An 18,998-nucleotide genomic window follows, 5' to 3' on the forward strand; every position below is an offset into this window, starting at 1 on the left:
TTCTAGGAGGGTGGCTCAAGTCCATCTGCAGAGGTAAAAACAGAGAAGCTGACGACAGGCGGTGGTGACCAGGGGTGGTGGCTCCATGGCCAGTGTCTGGCACCCACTGTCACCGTGCGTTTTCACCACACATCCCTGTGGCGGGATTTGAGGTAAAGTTCTAGGCTATGTAGCTTCCAAGCCTGGTTCTGTTACTAGGAAATCTGAGAGCCATTCAGCACCCTTGTAATAATATCTCTGTTCTGCTTAAATCAGCCAGAGTAAGTGATACACGTATGAGCCAGGAAACAGGGAATTCTACAAGACAGCGTCAAAAAGAAATCTCCGGAGGTCAGCTGTGCAGGAGAAATGTCTCCTCCTTGTTTGGGATGCAGGAGACACAGAACTAAGATGACCTGATGCATCTGAGCATTTAGAAAACTGAAGACAGGCATTTGACAAAACTTATGGGATATTTAGGAGGAAATGGTAATAGCTACATAAATACAAAATTATGCAAATTTTAAAAGAGGTCATATTTAATCCCAGAAAACAAAAGGTTGTACCTCTAAGGAAAGTTCCTATAGTGCATGACTTGCTTCATCATCCTGCTCCAATCGCAATCACTGTGCTGAAAAAGTGGACTCCAGAGGGTGCTGCAGAAACAATTTATCATTACCCCACTCCCATCCCGCCCGCTCTGTCCCTTTTAAAACCCAGTCTGCAGACTTGCTGACCTGTGAAGTCCATGGCAGTTCCTTTAACTCTTTGGCTCACTCTTAGATCATAAAACGCCTTCCAGACAGTTTTCATCCCGAGAACAGTCTCGGTTTAATAATTAAGATGTCCCATCCAGATTAATAATCTCAACTCCAAACGTCATGTGCAGTCAAGTCTCTCCCATCCCCCAGCTCTGGCCTGCCTCAAGCTGGGGGCCCTGGGCAGGGCGGAAGGGCAATGTCTCCAGTCCCCTTACTCTGTCCACTGGAGTGGCAGGAAGGAGCTCACTTGCCAGGTACCATGGCAGCTCTCTGGACTCAGATGTCGAACCCACTTCCAGGTCCTGGGAGAGATCCCCCCATTGTCAGGCACCCCCCCCCCCACTGCATCCTATGGGACACCTTCAATCTCTCTTACCCCTGCCTGGAAGCCCTCTTAGGCAGGGTGGGTAGCTTTGAAAACAGCTGCCAGGCGGGCCCCTTGGGACACAGCCCACTGCCCCATCACTGTGCAACAGTGCAGCTGCGTCTCTGCATTCTGCCATGGGGCAGGGGCTCTGGCCACAGCTTTCAGCTCTGACTCCTGCAGCATCAGGGGCTATGCCCAGCTCTCCGGGTGGGCCTCTTAGAGCCACTCTCGCTTGAGTGAAGAGAAGGCACTACTGGTAGGGTGGAACCCGCAGCCTGCTCACAGCCCTCTCTTTGGTCTCTCCCATCTCAACCTTTTTATGCCCTCAAAATGTATGCTGAGTAAAGATCTCAAAAACAGAGTTTAGTTTAGGCACCTAAGGTCCCATTTAGAAGGCGGCATTCAATGCCTATTGTCAATACCCACCATCTTGGGGCCCAGCCAAGAGAGCAAATCCCCACAGTGGCATCCTGTTACACAGTCCGGCCAGCGCACTGGCCTAAGCAAAAACCTGTGCTGCAACCAGAACAGGAAGGAGGGGAGGAGCAGTGCCTGGGAATAAGAGCTGGGGTGCAGGTAGGGTTTATCCTAACAAGGAGCCAGTACACAGTGAGTGCAACTGGCCCAGAAACAGCAGCAGAGGTCTTGCTCAGAGCCCAGGTAGCACGGTGGGTAAGGCTTCACCACCACCAGCAAGTCACTTGCATCCTCTGGTCTGTTTCCTCATCTGCAATCTGGGAGTAACAGTAACTCATTCATAAGTTGTTGGAGGATTACAGCAACTATGTTATGATGTGCTTGGAGCATGACTGGGCCACTGTAAGCACCATGTTTAGCTATTATTGTTTGTATCTTTGTAACTGAGACTGGCGGGAAAACAATACGAGGAAGAGACAACTAAATGGCGTGAAGGCAGGGCCCCCAAGCTGCACGAGTCCAGCACAGAAGGGGCAGAGCTGTGCCCCCTGGAGGAGGGCATCCTGGGAGTCCTGGCTGAAGGTGGCTGCCTTTGGTGCGACAATGGAGGAGTGACTCTCTTTAAAGTATTATAGCACAGATGATTTAAAAACCGAGTTTGGCATTATTTTGCTAAAAATAAGGATTTATTTTTAGAATGTTAATAAAACAAGCTCCCTGAAATAGTAACAAGAGAAAAAACACAAGACCTGGTGAACGACAAAAAGCAATAAAGGAAATGACAAAGGAAAAATGTTGGAAACATGATTATATAAATTTTTTTAGTTTTTGCTTCAAAATCATGATTAAAAACTTGTTTAAACAGTAGATTCATAAAAATATTAGCAACAAATATGATGAACGGAGCATTAATAGCCCTTACTTAATTGAGCACTTTAAAAGATGTAAATTTTTAATTGTATAAGTAAAATATTCAGACCCCAACATAAACACCAGGGTGCAAAAGAAGACCTATGAACTCCGAATCATCACGCACCCTGTACCCGTATACATCCAACTACACTAATGCAGAAACGTAAAACGGCATGACAACCAGATGCCATTTCCACCTTCAAACCAGGAAGCTACTTTGGAACACTGGTGAAGATGCAGCAGAGCAAACCCTCTACGACTGCCTGCAGCTGTGAAAATGTGTGCAGCCGTCTAAAGAGCTATTTGATAACGTGTCAAGTGTCACTACCCTTTAGCCCAGTAATTATCATTCCTGGAAATCTACCCTAAGAAATAATCAGAGATGCAAATAAAGGTTACTGCGTGAAGAGAGTCCCTGCAGCATTATCAATACTAGGGGAAAGGCTGAAAAATCCTAAGCGTTATGCACGTACAAGTTATTTACATATACATATCCGCTTGTGTGAGCATAAACGATCCCGAGAGGCCAGACACAAACACAAGCTTCACTGGTTGCCTCCACAATGGGAACCGGAGACAGGGGAACGAAAAGAAGAGGAAGACTTTTGGGGTCTTCTCAATTTTGAACCATTTTAATGTATCGCCTATTCCTAGTAATTTAACAAATTTAATAAAATGTGGTGTATTTCTGAATGGTTACAAATAATTTTAATGACTTTGAAAAGTTTATTATGCTAGAATATTAAGTTTAAAAATAAGTACACAAGACTTTATATTCAGAATGATCTCAATGATATAAAAAATATGTTAATATAGTACAGATAAGCACAGAAAAAAGACTGAAATGAAATATACCAAATTTTCGGTACTGGGGGCTGAAATTATGAGCAAATACTATTTCCATCTTTATATGTTTCTATACTTCCCAAATTTTCTACAGAAAGTATGTAACACTGACATAAGTGGAAAAAAGAAAGATTATTAAATTAAATTATCTTTAAAGGATCAGCCTCCTCATAGAAGAAGGATTCGGAGTGAGACCAAGAACTTTGAATTCAGGAATCGGGGAACCCACTCCTGTCTAAGCAGTTGGGCAGGGCACTGTTGGGAGCCCGGAGCGCGGTGCCAGTCGCAGAGCTGCGCCTGCGTGATCCGTCTACCCTCCCCGGGCTGCTGCGCTGGGGAGCCAGCAGAACCCACTCCCCAGGGCCGGGCCATCCAAGGTCGCCTCTCAAGGAAGCCTGCCCTGATCTCTCTCATGAGTGTTGGAACGGGAGCTGTCAGAGAGCAGGTCAGACCCTAGGACTCATGTCTGTGTCCCTAACAGGAGCCAGGCCTGGTAACCAGCATGCTGGCCTCACCTCCCAGCTGGTATGTCTGTCTGCCTACCCCCTCAATTGGATGCTCCCCAAGGAAGAGGCCAGGCCTGGGCTACACTTACTTCCCGAGACTGGCATATATAGAACCTAGCATAAGATAGGGCTCCAGGAAAAGTTCACTGAACAAATGAATAAATTAAGGAATGATATTCCAGACTAGCGCTAGAATATCATTCTTTAATTTGACTAGACTAGTTCAACCAAACTTCCTATGGCGGAAAAAAAAAATGTTCTATATTCGCTCTGTCCAATATGGTAACCACTGGGCCACATGCCAGTATGACTAGTATGACATGCTAGTATTGTGAACTAATTAACTGTAATTGATTTAAATGTAAATAGCTATAAGTTCTTCCATAGAACAGTACATCACAGGAAGATCATAGTATTACACAAGAGGATCAATTTAAAAAAAGAAATGATCCAGTGTCTTGCAGGCCTCAACAGAGGATCACTGCAGGATACTAAAAATGAAGAGGGGGAGAGGGGGGAGAAGGAGCTCCCTCTCCACCCCACCCCCACACTTGGCCAGTATCACACAATGGGAATTTACCTGTCTCCTGAATCCCTAGCAAATTGGCAAATAGCTCTGCGGTATTCTGAGTGCATAAGCAACCAGAGCCATGGAGAGAATGAAAGTTTGGGAAAAGAGGAAAGAGAGGAGTGGGAGGCCGGGACAGGAGAGACTCAGAAGATTTTGCACAAGGAAAGCTTTTGACCTATATTGCCAGAGACAAGGAGAGAGGGCACCCCCTCCGGGAGGGAAGCTTAAGCAAGCAGGAACAAGCTGGCGACAGGTACAGGAGAAGGGCTGACTAACCCAAGCGGCTCCACCAGCAGTGTCCTGCAGAGGACTGCTACACACACCCGAGTCCCCACTGTCCCAGCAGCCCAGAAGTCAGCCCGTTCCCACCTGACCTCACTGATTCTCTCACTAGCCTCTCAAGAGACGCTACTAGCAGATATTTCCATTTTATAAGCTGGCAAGCCAAGGCTCGGTGAGGTTGTCTGAGGTCACGAGACTTTGACTGGCTGGAGCCCAGGCGTCTGCTTCGGACAGTGAGCCAGGTGGTAAGGTGCTGAAGCTGCACAGAGGAGGGTGAGGACCCCGCCAGGCTGTGAGCACTCTCCCAGCATCACCTGCCCTCCAGACTGCAAGCTCTGTGCAGATGAGCTCTGTTGTCAACCCATGTCCCAGGGCCTGGCCCAGTACCTGGGACGCAGCAGCCATTCAGTACATGATGAATAAACCAAGCAACAACCACACCAGGGGTAGCCCTAACCATTTTCAGATATTTTCCCACACTTCCTCCCATAGGCTCCTGACAAGTGGCTGAGCAGGCACTGTCCTCACCACTCTACAAACGGGAAACCGAGGCTCAGAAGTACAGGGCCACTCTGGGTTGCCGTCCTGAAAATCTGCTTGGGGAACTCACCCAGGAAGCACACCCTGCCTGGAGAGGGACAGACTGATTCTGCTGGGGCCCTGTGTTCATTCTGTTCTCTGGGCCACACCCCGCGCCAGTCAGGGATTCATGCATCATAGACCCTGCTCCAAAGAGCCCACAGTCTCGTTGGGGAGAAACACATGGAGCCAAGCATCTCTCATACTGACTGCTCAGTGAGAGAAGAGGAACAAAGAGCAGTCAGAAGACGAAGGAGGGAAATGATAATTTCTTGACTATGATAAATGGATAACATTGGACCCAAGGCCAGAGGTGCAGAGCACCTGAAGGAAGGCCCACAGAGGAGGTGGGAAAGGGCAGGTTCTTGGAGTCAGACAGGCCTGCAGCTCCCACCTATCGGCTCTAGAACCGTGGGCAGGTTATTTAGCCTCTCTGGGCCTCAGTTTTTCTCATCTGTAAAATGAGGCTGATGATACTCCCCCACATACAGAGAAGGTAAATACAGGAAGAATTAAATGGTTTGACAGGGTATCTACACACAGCAAGGTCCAACAAATGGAAGTCACTGTGGTACCACAGAGGGCCACCAGCATGGGGAAGTGGGAAGCTGAACGGAAATGGCATCATATACTTGGAAGGTACAATCGAGATAATTCAGCTGGATATTAAAGTCAGAAGGCAAGTCCCAACGCAATAAACCAGGGATGGGAGAGGGAGGTCTGTGCCACAAACAACCCCTCCTGCTGGGCACCAGAGTCATCACAGGCTAAGTGAGGGCCCTGCACTGACCCCAGGGCCAGGGCCTGCCAGAGAGTTGTGCTGAGGCAGCCCACACCCCCCTCGGCGAGGGACATGGTTCCTCACCTTTCCCCAGCCCTAAGCCAAGATGCCAGCCAGTCAAACTTGTGTCCTGCAGAGCTGGGATTAGAACCTCAGTCTCTCTGACTCCAAACTATTTATTCTTCTAATTACACCAAGAAAAGAAAAAATAAATCAGAGTAAGAGAACAGGGCACTGCAGTGGAGAGGCGAAATAGCACCAGAGGAAGTCAGGTCTAGAGACCTAGCTCCAGCTCTGCACTCAGTCAGACCAGCAGCAACAGTTCATCTTTGTCACACACCCACTACACGCTGGCCCCCGAGCCAGGTGCTCTACAGACTTCTCCTCCTGCTCCCCACAGCCACCCTACGAGATAGCAATTCTCTCCATTTTATGAATTTCCTCCAATGAGGAAAACAGGACTGAGTTCAGTGAACTTGCCCAAGGTCCAACAAGTAGTGTAATTAGGATCTGAAATCAGTTCTGACTCCAAAAGCCCTGTGGCCACCTTTGCACAAGTACCAAGGCCTCGCTGAACCTTAGTCTTCCCATCTGTTAAAAGGGAGACTGGATGAACAATGATGATGCGGGTGGAGCTTTCAGCTCACAGAGCTCAAACCACACAGTGCCTGAAGAGGAGACAGGAGGCCAATAGGATCCCCGCCAGGGGCTCTGTCTAGCCTGTCCTAGAGGGGGTATCTGGACTGTGTACCCCAATCTCCCCCCCAGGAGGGCTGCCAAGAGCTGGCCCCTGGCTCTCAGTTCCAATACTTGGTCCAAGGTTCTTCATCTTAAAGAAGTCTGGGTCAGATGTGTTACAACCACCAATGTCTGCTCTTTAAACCACAAGATGAGACACATTTTGCAGCTCCTGAGACTTCGCCTGGAAGAGAGGGCAGGTGTGCAGTCACGCTGGGACAGCCATCAGGCCCCAGCTCCAGCAGGGCCTGGTCTGGCAGCTCTGAAGGTTTGCAACCAAGAACAGTCCATGATCACTGAAGCCAACTCTTCCTGGGAGGGGAGGGGAGAGGAAGGGAAGGAAGGGGAGGGGTGGGGTGAGGAGGTCTAAATAGGTGAGAAGACTTGTCCACAGTCACCTCACAAGCAAGCCTCAGACCTCATTTGTGAAGAGCCCCAAGGTGACGCCAGAAAGAAAACATGACTGCGTCTGCGCCTGAGCGCTCACTGCGAATTTGTTGGAGTCTTGTGTGTGCTGAGAGCTTACTGTGTGTTCAACCTTGTGAAAAAAAGAACATAAAACTCAGCTCCTCCTTTGCAGGCTACATGTTCCTTAACACCCACTCTGAGCCGGGCCTTGTACTGGGCACATGGAGTGCAGGGAGAATGAGACTCTGTCCCTGTCCTCAAGGACACTTAAGTAAACGGAAAACCACCACAGACAGTGACCAGTGCTACAGAGGAAGGAAGGATATGGGTTGTGGGTTCCAGAGCTCCAGCAAAACCTGGCCTAGGAAGAAAGGGAAGGCATCTGGGAGGAGGTGGCACTTGAGCTGGGTCTTAAAGAATAAGTAGGAGTCTGGTGGACAGGAAGGCAAGAAAGACCCTTCCAAGGGCTCCGTTTACCAAACATTTACAGGGTAGCAATAACAACAACAAAAACCCCAACATTAATTGGGCATCTTATCAGGTGCCGGTCTCTGTATCTAAGCACGTATATGTACATGAAGTAACTCATTTCATCCTCGCAACAGCCTTCGGAGATCATTACCATTATTGCCCCCATTTTACAGATAGGGATATTGAGACCCACAGAGCTCAATTATTTGCCCAAGATCCCCAAGTTAGTACCGGGAGCCAGAATTTGAACCGAGGGGCCTGTTTCCACACCCACAGCCTCAGCGAGCACCCTATATACTCTGATCTGTGTCCTTTGTGCCAAACCTGATACTGGGCACAAGGGTACAAACACGAATGCCTGAACATTCACTATTTTCCAACTTATTCTAAAAATGATTTAAGGAGACACGGAGATGAACAAAAAGAAGCTCACAGAATATAAGCACAGAAGGAGAAGTAAAGAGAAAATTCCAGGTCTGGAGCTGCATAAGGAAAAGTCCCGTGCTGCCTGAGAACAAGCTAAACGGGCATTAGCTGGAGCGGGAAAGCCTTGACTGCCAGATAGAACGGCTCTGATTGTCGCCCTTGACCAAGGGGTTGCCCATCTGCGAGCCAAGCTGTGGTTCAGGGGAGAGCAGTAAGGCTTGCACCAAGACTGTCTGTGGAACAGCCCCTGTCTCTACAGATGTGAGAGTAGTTGATAAAATACAAATCTATTTAAAAGCGCTCTTAAAACTACTAACCTTATTATGCTAAAAATGTAACTTCTATGATGTAGACAAGAGAAATATTTCTGTCCTTGCATTTAGAAAACTCTTAGACCCCTGCTGTCAGGGATGGGGAGTAACAGAAAGGTTGTAAGTGAGGAATTCCTAGGATTTAAGGTCTGTTGCTCTCCAGCCATCTCTATACCCGCCCTCTGCAAGCCCCTGGATCTGTTGGAAATCAACCATTTAAAGGCCCGAAGATGAGCCTGCCCTGGCGAGAAGCTCCAAAGCAGAGCTATTCTCACAAAGAGCGCTACATAAGTACAAATGACTGATCAATCATTTGGCCTCAGCGTGGGATTTGGTTAGAATTAAAGCCATCTGGCTGGGGGGTGGTGGGGGTGATGGGGGAGGAGACAAGCAGGCGGGAAAATGACCCACTCCCTCCCTCAAAAGCATTGTTAAAATATAACGGGGGAAAACAGTAAAGTCTCTGCTGTTATTTCAGCCTAAGCCACTTAATCCTTCAGCACATAAAGCAACTTATTTTATGACCTTTTCCCTTTAAAAAGTAAATCAGAAGACACTGCCTTGAATTCAGATATCTCTGAAACACACGACTCATCCCTCCCAGAGAAATATCTTGTTTCATAAACCTTCTTCGAGATACTTGAAACGGCAGATCATTAAATGCCTAGCTTTAGGCATCTGACATTCCAGAGAATTAATATTTAAACTTATTATGGGGGAAAAAAAGAATTGAGTTTGGTTGAAGCATAAAATATTTAATAGTGTTCTCCAAATTAGAAAGCCGATTTTGTTTCACACTGGAAATGCCAATGTTATTACCTGGGCTTTGCACTCAAATAAGATAAAACACACGGGCAGTCTGGAGATTAAATACACAATTACAGCCGATTCCTCCAGAGAGAAGGGGAGTGAGACAGGTTTGGGGAGTGGAAGCGATTGAGTTTCATTTTTACGATATACTTAAAATTATATTATCACTCTCTGCCTGGAGGGCTGGACTTGAGAGCACCGAAGCTACTTAACCACTGAGAACTGTGTCCAGATGGATGAGTCCACGGAGGCCTGCTCACGGGCGCAGGGGGCCGTCTACTCTTGAAACGGGCCTGCTGCCGGGCAGAGCCCAGTACCGTTCTCTGCTCGCTAGGACAAAAGTATTAAGTGGTTTGGGATAAAAATTAAGCTTCATTTGACACAGTGGAACCTGGCAGCCTTTGCCGGCACGTGTAATTTATTTACAGGGTTGGAAAGTCGGCGAAATACATCATCAGCTCTTACACAAACGTCTACTAGGTATTAAATACCCAAGCCTCAGAGAAGTAATTCATATAGTCCAGCCACGTTCCAAAATAAACCCAATCTCCAGCCCTCCCGAGAGCTTAAAACAGCAAATGGGATCTGTATTTTGTTAAGTCGGGTTTATAATACTCCCTGGTTTCTTGCTACAGCCTTATTTTCCATCAAACCTGTTATTTAAAAACAAAAGTAACAATATCTGAAAGAGTAATCTTGTTGCTCAAAAGACACAAATAGGAAGAGACTGGGCCACATCGCAACCAGGGGCATCCTGATACTTATCCCTACTGTCTCTTTCAGCCCCGGCCTACACACCCACAGGCAGAGAAGCCTCAGGCAATCAAGACTCCTGCAATCCCACCTTCAGGATATGTGGGATTTCTTGAGAATGTCCACACTTACACACCTGCCCTCACGCAAGGCCACAAACACAAACAAGCAAGGAGGCCTTTTCCTTCCAAAGGGGGTCATTTGGTTCATTCATCATTGGATGCAAAAGACCCATTTCCCACAAACTCTCATGGTCACTCTGATCTCTGGCCTATTCTCCCTCCCAAACCCTTCTCCATTCTACCAAGGTTTCAACACGAAATTATTACTTAGTAGATCTCAAACAACCATGCACAGGGAAGCATGCAGATCTACAGGCCAGGTGTGCCGGGGATCATGAGAAACTCTCTCCAAACAGATGTCTTCAGAAGTAGTGGAAGGGAGGCTGCAATCAGGGCCTGGGCCAGGAACCTCCACAAACTACATGAAAGCCTCAAATAGGGACTAGAACTCACCTTAACCAATGGGGGCATTGTGTGCCACGGCTTCTGAGAAGGGGTGTTTCTAGGGGGCTCCTCCATAGGCTCAGAGAGTATACTTGCCAGAGAACCCCATGTCACAACTGGGAACCACTGTCCTTCCCCATTTCTCTAGTAGGGCAGTGGGGAGAGCCCTAACAGAGTTAGAGTCCCCCTAAGAGTCACACCTAGGCCTGCAAGCTGAAACTCAGGAAGTGCTACTTCGCGGAATGGCTATCTGGTCCAGCCTGTGGCCTTCTCCTGCCTTTCTGCCCATTTGGGGGCCCACTCAACAACCACAGAGACTTCTTGCCACTCTTGGATTTTAAAGGCTATCCTCACTTAACCACACTGTGCTCTAGGGAGAAGTACCAGCTTTGCTGTCAGAGAGAGCTGGGTTCAAATTCCAGCCTCTACCACTTAACTGCCCACATAGTGAGTGGCTACAAAGTAAATAGTGGCTCGTTATTAGGACAAATCACTTAACCTTTCCAAGCCTCAGTTCCCCATCTGTAAAATTACCCTACGGACTTCTGTCCTCATAGGGTTGTTATTATTCAATGCAGTCACAGCTATAAAGTAGCTGGCTTGGCACAGAGCAGGTACTCAGTAAGGGTTAGCTGACTTCCCTTGTTCTGTTCCTTCTGTGGTCAGCTTCAGGAGTCAAGAGTTCCAAGGAGAGGTCAAGTCTATAACCTGGCCTGAGACAACGGTAGCCTCTGCCCATGCCCCAGGTCCTTACCAGTCTTCCCAGCCTAGTTCCTGTGGAATCCTGGAGCCTCAGAGCAGGAAGGCACTCTGGATCATCCGATCAAACTGCTTCCCATTTTACAGATGCAGAAACCAAGGCTCAAAGGAAAGGGCATGGCCCACATGCACTGAGGCTGTACAATGGCACATGTGTTTGCTCCAGCCAGGCTCAACCATAACCACCAAATAAATTCAGGCCATACAGGAAATGCATTATTCAGTTAGCAGGCTGAAGGTCTCCTCTCAGTGCATCTGACTCAAATGCTGACTTTAAAAACATAGCTCATAATGCTAACACAATCCACCTCAACCCGCCAGAAACCTTCTGAAGGAAGAACCCTTTGGAGCTGAGGGGGAAGGGTGGCGGGGGAGAAAAAAACAGATGCTTTAAGTGACTTTAAACAGTACGACCATGGGGTTAGGGTTGTATTCTCCCCACCCTCACCCCACCCCAAGCCTCTGTTTTCTTTCAGTTTCTTACAAATAAAGTTTTGGGAGAACAAAACAGCCACAAAACAACCCCCCATTTTGTTTGTTTGTTTGTTTGTTTGTTTGTTTTTGGTTTGGTGGGGGGTCGAGGGTGTTTTTGGTGGTTTGTGTGTTCTGGACTTTTTTTTTTTGGTTTATTTGTTTGTTTTGTTTTTTTGCTTTTCTTACTCAGTAACTCAACTTTCAGTCCTGAACTTTGCTTCGAATGACGAAAGCATTTTTTTTCTCATTGTAAACTATTAATTTGGGCAGCAGCTGTTGATAAACAAGAAATCCGTTTTTAAACTGCTAGAATCATTAGCACAGGGAAGGCGAGCGGCACAAATATTTCAGAGTGCGCTCTTTTTCCTGGCCCTGGCACTCCAGCTGCGCTCTCCGGGTTAGGCGGCTGAGTTTCTCAGAGCCCACTGCAGAGTTTGTTTCATTTCTTCTCCCCCTCGCACTAAGTTTCTTTGTTTCTTTAAACACAAAAATAAACTACCCCCTACCGAAGGAAACAACACAACTTTCTAGGTCTGAACTAATGGTAACTAAAATCTGTATTAGGAAAAATGATTAGCAAACCACATGCTATAATTTAACTTTGAATATAATGACATATATAAGGTGAAATGGTTGAAATACCACCATATGGCTGTCAATACAGGGAATTATTTTCCAAGAAAATGGAGAGAAAGAAGGAAAATTACCCTCTCTACACAAAAGCTACAGCTAGCGAGAATCACTGGTCAGCTTACAAATAAAGTTGGTATTTATTTGCTTGTTGTTTTTTTCCTCTAATTTTACCCAAAAAGGGATGGCAAATCCTATTTCAAACTTCAGTTTCTCCCCTTTTCTCGGATGCTGGCCAAACTCCACAGAATAAAACCAAAGAAAATGATGATAATTATGCAACATTCAGAACAAAGAACATAAGAATATATTTTTTTAAATGATTCATTGTGCACTTATGCCTGTAATGGGACTTTAACGCACTGTAAAAATAAGTGTGCTGGCTCACTGAGCTTCTCACGCAAATGTAACGCAGGGAGATGAATAACTCAAAGATGGGGTGGGTTTTAGTTTGTTTTCAGGAGAAGAAGTGTGAGGGGAAACCATGAAGTATAAAGAAACGTATGTTTTTGAATCACAGACAGAGCAACACAGTCTATCATTATGACTCCACAGCTGAGAGGGTCCTGAGACCTCAGAAACAACTAAGCCTAAATTAAGTTATGATCACATAGGGTGGATGGTCCCTTTTCCATTTTGCACGCCAAGGCTCAGCTTCTAGAGAGCGGGGACGGCAAGACAAGGAAAGACATTGTAGCCGAACAAGATTCTTCGGGCATCTTTGGGAATTACATCTCCACCATCTGCCGATAAAAGATTTGTCGGAGATGTAACTCTTAACGACCGTCGGCGTAACACGTTGCTATCTCACATGTGTACACACACATACATGTTTCTTTGTCTCGCTGAGCCTGACATTTGGCCAGCAGGTTTCTCTCCCCCTTATTTGAAATCTCAAGCACTGAAAAAATTTGGATCTGATTATTTCCGGATCACAGGACCAGCACTTTAAAATGGATGAAATGCAAGCAAATTGCCCACCAGAGCCAGAGGGGGTAAATGCTTTCAAAATAACTCGTACCTTTCCGTTACGGGTGTGCGCTCCCCTCCGCGGCTTCCCCAGAGCATCATGGTGGCTTCTGATTCAGACGCAGCAGCTCTACCAGGTAACGCCACCAAACCAGCACGTCTACTCGCCACCGGCAGCCCCTGATGCCCATGCACACAACCTACAACTGCTTTCCCTCTTTGTGTTCCTTCAAGCGGGCGTGTGTGTGTGTGTTCGTGTTCTAGCTTTATTCTTTTAAGTTACGAAGTTGACTCCTTTTTGGCATTTACAGCCATGTAGTGACAGCTGGTTACTAATGGCAGAGTCCACATTTGTCATATTATCAGCACCCTTTTTATTACTCAGACGTGTCCCGTCTCAGTGCACGCAGTGAAACGGGCCCAGCGAGTCTCTGAATTAAAGTGTGCTTACTCTCTGGTTTGGTCTAAGCACAGCAACTCTGGACAAACAGTATTATCTGGTAAACTAAGATGTTTCCTAATGATGGCATAGATACAACTTACCAATTTGCAAAGATTCAAGACAGAAAAAAAATACCAAAAGCAAAAATATTCTAAATTCTCTGGGAATGACTGGGAGGCCCTGGTGAACACCAGCTCTCAGCCGACAACACACACACAGAAGGTGCAAGTTGTAGAACCAGAAACGTGTATTTGGAATAGGCCACCTTGAAAACTGCCACTTACTGTCTGTAGCTTTGAGCACGGCCTTGAACCTTCATGTCTTCATCCATAAAATGGGAATTGCAGTAGTGACGGCCAGTATTCGCCCAGCACTCTATATATAGCCTGCGAAGCACTCCCATGTCTGCTCCCCAAAATCAGCCCACGGGGCAGGCGGAGCACAGCCGACGCGAGGGCCGATGAGACAGTGTGTGGGAACACACACCGAACACCGTAAAGCTCCGCTCACGGGAAACAAGAGTCATCAGGCCACCACCACAAAGCTGACCGCCTCCACGAAGCCTAGATGTTTACCTTCTTTCCTCGTCAGGACTTCCAAAAGCAGAGTGTCGGGTGTTTAATAGTAAAAAAGAAAAACACAGCATCTGGTAATTTGGCCTTTCCAGCTGTTTGGAATCTGGATAAACGGGACTCTGCCATAAACAGATCGTGATTCTTACTGTAAATGATGATAATGTTAGTCCATGACGCTGCACCGTCCCCAGTGCCTCCTGACTCCAGATCTGGAAACACAGAGGACCTCAACATTTATGGACAAACACCGGGATTCAAGACCTTGCTCCCTTCCTCAGCTTGGGGTCTGCCCATGGCAGAAGGCAGATCATCTGAAATCTGATTCCAGACCAAGCAATACTGTCTTCTCTCCGCTCACTGGGCAGCGGTGGCCACAAAAGACCTGGAGCTTGGCTCCTCTCAGCTTCCCCTGGCTAGCACACCAGTTAGTGCTCTTCACAGTCAACATTTTAAAAATCAAACCTTTCTCCCTTTTTGCCCTATCCCCTTTATCTCACGTAACATTGACTCTAGCACGGTGCCCTGCATGAATTGCTTTTTTAAAAAACCCTTCTACCTTTTTAAGAAAGCATTCCTACAACCATTGCCTCATTCACCCTAGGAGGTAAGCGTTACTACCTCTCATGCAAATAAAAAAACAGAAGTTGACCCGATGCACCAAGGTTGTGGGTTCCATCCCTGGTCAGGGCACATACAAGAATCAACCAATGAATGCATCAATAAGTAGAACAACAAATTAATATTTCTCTCTCCCTCCCTTCCTCTCTCACTCTCTCTAAAATCAATAAATAAAAAATATTTTTTAAAGAGGTTCAGAACATTTAACACATTACAAGAGTAAATCCCCCAAATATTCAGGCACTGAGGCAGGCCTTCCACACTGTATCGCTAACGCTCTCCTCAGTCTTTGAAAGTAAGTCTCCCGGTAGACTAACAAATGAGGAAACTAAGGCTCAGAGAGTGAAAGAACTTCCCCCAAGGTCCCACAGACCATCCGTGGCGGGGTCTGACAATTTCCAGCACAGTCAATAAATACTTTTCAATTGGTATTTCTATCTGTCTGTTTCCAATAAGCTTCAGATTTGAAGCTAAACACCAAACATTCAACGGGTTATATGGTCTGGGGAATATTCTGGTGGGAATAAGGGCAATAGCAAGGTGCCCTTTCCTTATGGCACTCGAACCAAAGCTCTGGTTTCCTCTCAGGCCACTGGTGAGGAAGAAGTTGCCCAGACAGACAGAGGCCGGGTCACAAACCTCTAGAAGCCTCTTTAAGCCCAAGTCCATGAGTAATGGGTTGGCTAGAAAACCCGACCCAGACCTACTGGGTAGCCTTTTACATACAAGACACTTCTCCACCCTCAGCCTCAGTTTCTTCATCTTTCAAATGGGTGTGATCAATCCTACCCCACCAGCCTGGCCAAAGGCTCTGAAGAAAACCATTTAGAAGCCTCTTACAAAAAGCATAACCAGAAAGATCATCTTATGGTACAAAGAAAAAGGCTCCTTCTCTCAACTCTTTATCCTCTCTGTCCTTTCCAAATACCACCCTAACTTAAAGATATATCTCAGACACTGGGGGAAAGTGTATGGATAAAAATAATTGGGGTCTGAAGGAATGGAAATGGAAAATCGTACACTAAGCATCTAGACGAAAGGTCTCTAACCACAGCTTGGAACAAAGGCTATGTTTGACAGGCATTCGCCAGGTCTGCGGAGACTCCGTCTGCAGAGGACAACCACGATGTCTTCTAAACCCAAAGCACTGCAAGAGCATGTGTGTGTAAGGGAGGACTGTGTATGAAGAGGGCAAGCCAGGGAGCTGAGGGCAGCAAGCATTACTCACGTCTTGCTGCCCAGCATTCCCGTCTCTCTCTCTCCAGGACAAGAGAGCCTCACGTGTGTGATCCAGCAACAACACTCCAAAGGTGGTTTTCTGTGTCTTTCCTCTAAAATACAATCTCTGTGTCTTGGAAAAGAGACTGACATTTAAAACAATAGGAAATAGCTCCCTCCTACAAAGTCAGGTGTTTTCATTAAAAAGGAAAAAAAAAAAAAAAAACACAACTTTATATCTATTTCATCTTGCTAGTCCCTGAATTGGGAAGTTGGGTATTTTTTACCCAGAAGGAGCTCTCTAAAAGTAAGCTGCCCTGCCTGTTCTAAGTCGCTGGAGCTGATGCTAAAGGCATGATAAGAGAAACTGTTTTTGTCTTCCTTGAGAAGCCTCTGGAAATAGACCCAAGAGGTCTCAAACACCAAACTAAGGAAAGCCCAAAGCCTTGGTTTTTTTCTCCCAGAGGGAAAAAAAGAGTGGATGGGGAGCAGGGGCACAATGCCTTAACAATTTCCCCAATTTCTAGTTAATTATCTGTCAGCATGAAACTTTTAAATAATGGCTCAATAATAATTAACTGTGATGAAAACATTTTTAAGAGAACCCTGCCATCATCGCTGACTTGCAGCCCATCAACCATACTGAGGCCTGTACCTTCTACCCACTGGCACTCATGGGGCAGAGAGAGACTATTGCAAAGGAACTTTCTACCAAAGACTGTGCCTCTGAAACTTCAAGTACAGAAAAGCCATTTTTCAAGTCAGAACTTGACTCAGGCCATATCATAGATTAATAAAATTTTCCATCAGGAATCCAGAAATCATCTGGTATAACTAATTCCTTTCTCAACAGACAGGGAAACTGAGATTCCCAAGAGGGAAATGATCTTGCTGAAGACCCTTCTGGTTTTTGTTATTTAGGAAAATTGGAATACTTCAAAAAATGCCTTTAGCCAGCTCAGACAGAGAGACACTTCAGTGGCTGGCATCTCAACCCAATAATAAGATTTTGACAAATTTCACACAACTTTTATCAGAAACAACATAAGCAAAATTATGTAATCTGACTTTTCTAGGCACACTTCCCCAAAATAGGCTTACTGAGTTTAAATTAGATGCTTCCTAAACAGGCTTCCCTTTAGAATGGCAAGCTAATACCAAACAAATGGAGAGAAATTTATGACTTCGGAGAAAGTTCCACCAAGTTCTCTGGCGGATTCCTACAAAGGCGGAGGTGGCGATACCAGGCAACCAAATCTCTCTCCACACTCGCTGCCCCGCACATTGGCAGGGCCAGACTTACCCTTTCCCGCGGCGGCCTTGGGCGGACCATAGTCTCGGGGGCTCCGGGGCCGGAGGAGGTCGTGAGCGCGAAGGGGTGGCACCGTTGGCCGGGGCAGCAGGTCACGAAGATCCACATCTCCGCAGCCACCACCGCTCACGGTGACCCTAAAGGCCATGCGTGCGCCGAGGCCTGTGGGCCCACGGCCGGGACCGGGAGCACTGGGTGCCTCCTTTGGCCTCTTGTCTGAGTGCGCTTCGGCCACCTCGCAGTGCATGGCGCTGGAGCGGGGCGCACAGATAGGGGTCACGTCGGGCTCCTGGGGAGAGAAAACAGCAGAAGAGCATTAGAATGAGAGGAGCAGCGCCCTTCTCGTCCTGGGGCCGAGGTTTGGGCAGATCACCACTACGCCTTGGTTTACTCCTCCCGGTAAAATGGGCCAGCTCCACACACTTCGCCTAACCTGACAAACCCACCCGGTCCTACGCAGGAGCGGCTCGCACTTTCTTCCCTGGCAAGCAGAGGGTCCCAGCGTGCAGCCGCCACAGATTATTCTCGGAAGCCCCTACACCTCACATCCAAATACGCCCCCACCAAGACCAGCCCTCCTAAGGCGAATGGGGAAACAGAGGCACGGAGAAGGGAGAGCGCCTGTGCGGCACCCGGTGAGACTGCGAGTGCCTGAAAGGAGGATCCCCGGGGCAGGGCTCTGGCCCCGGGGCGTTCCGCGACCAGGCTGTGCGCAGGGATCGCCGGGCTGCGCACGCACGGGTCCCTGGTGCAGACCCTCCGAGACTCACCTACCACCACCGAAGACTGGGAAACCCCGACCTCGGGAATCCGGATGGGAGTCCGAAGATGGGCACTCGCTCCCGCGAGGCAAACCCATCACAGGCACACCGAGATTCGCACACTCCTACACGCAGCCGAGAACTGAGCCCATCGCGCTCACAAACTCGCACAGTCAGTAGCGCCCATGCACGCACACTCCCACGCACACCACGCACCCCAGCAACTGCACATTCGGTGACACAACTATCACACAAACTACTCTCTCATTCATCCTCTCAGACACTGAGCAACACTAGCAGCCGCGCTGTCTCACACTCCACTCACGCGCTCTGGGTCCCACAGTCTCCTGGAACGAGGGCCCGGGAACCCCCAAACTCTCCTTTCCCCTTTGGCGCTACCCACGCCACCCCAAAGCTCTTCAGATTTGAGCGTCGCTGGGACAGCAGCCCCCCGATCTCTGGCCCAGGCGTTCGCCCCCTCCTCGTGCCACGGGCCGCGCCTCCTCTCACCTCGCACCGGCAGCTGCAGCTCGCGGGGCTCACGGCTTGCAGAGCCTCTACTGACGCCGCAACCCCCGCAGCAGCCGCTGCCGCAGCGCAGCGTCCAGCGGGGCGGTACCCCGGGGTGGGGAGGGGGGCGGGACCAAGGTCTGCCCGACAGCCACTCTGGCCACTGTCTCGTTGAGGGTGCCCCACGAGACCAATCGTACCTCGAGGGTGGGGTCTTCTCGCTTTGTGGGGGGGGCCCTGGGCGGGGCTCCGCAGAGCGTTTGACAGGCCTTAGCAACCAGAGCCCAGCTCCGCCCGCCGCCAGAG

The 18,998-nt window shown here is 48.0% G+C and overlaps 1 protein-coding gene across 2 annotated transcripts in view; it reads right to left on the bottom strand.

Annotated features, from left to right (window-relative positions):
* The window catches only part of GLIS1 (GLIS family zinc finger 1), a 212,255-nt gene extending 193,493 nt beyond the window's left edge, over positions 1-18,762 (bottom strand). For both annotated transcript variants that reach the window (XM_053921732.1, XM_024571236.3), the window contains exons 1-2: positions 18,693-18,762; positions 17,413-17,710 (exon numbers count right to left, since the gene is read on the bottom strand). In XM_053921732.1, coding sequence (XP_053777707.1) covers positions 17,413-17,668 — 256 coding nt within the window. In that variant the 5' untranslated portion in view covers positions 17,669-17,710; positions 18,693-18,762. The remainder of the gene's footprint in view (positions 1-17,412; positions 17,711-18,692) is intronic.
* Between the last annotated feature and the right edge of the window lie 236 nt (positions 18,763-18,998).

This window comes from Desmodus rotundus, chromosome 3 (genome assembly GCF_022682495.2).
Source record: "Desmodus rotundus isolate HL8 chromosome 3, HLdesRot8A.1, whole genome shotgun sequence".
Taxonomy (NCBI): domain Eukaryota; kingdom Metazoa; phylum Chordata; class Mammalia; order Chiroptera; family Phyllostomidae; genus Desmodus; species Desmodus rotundus.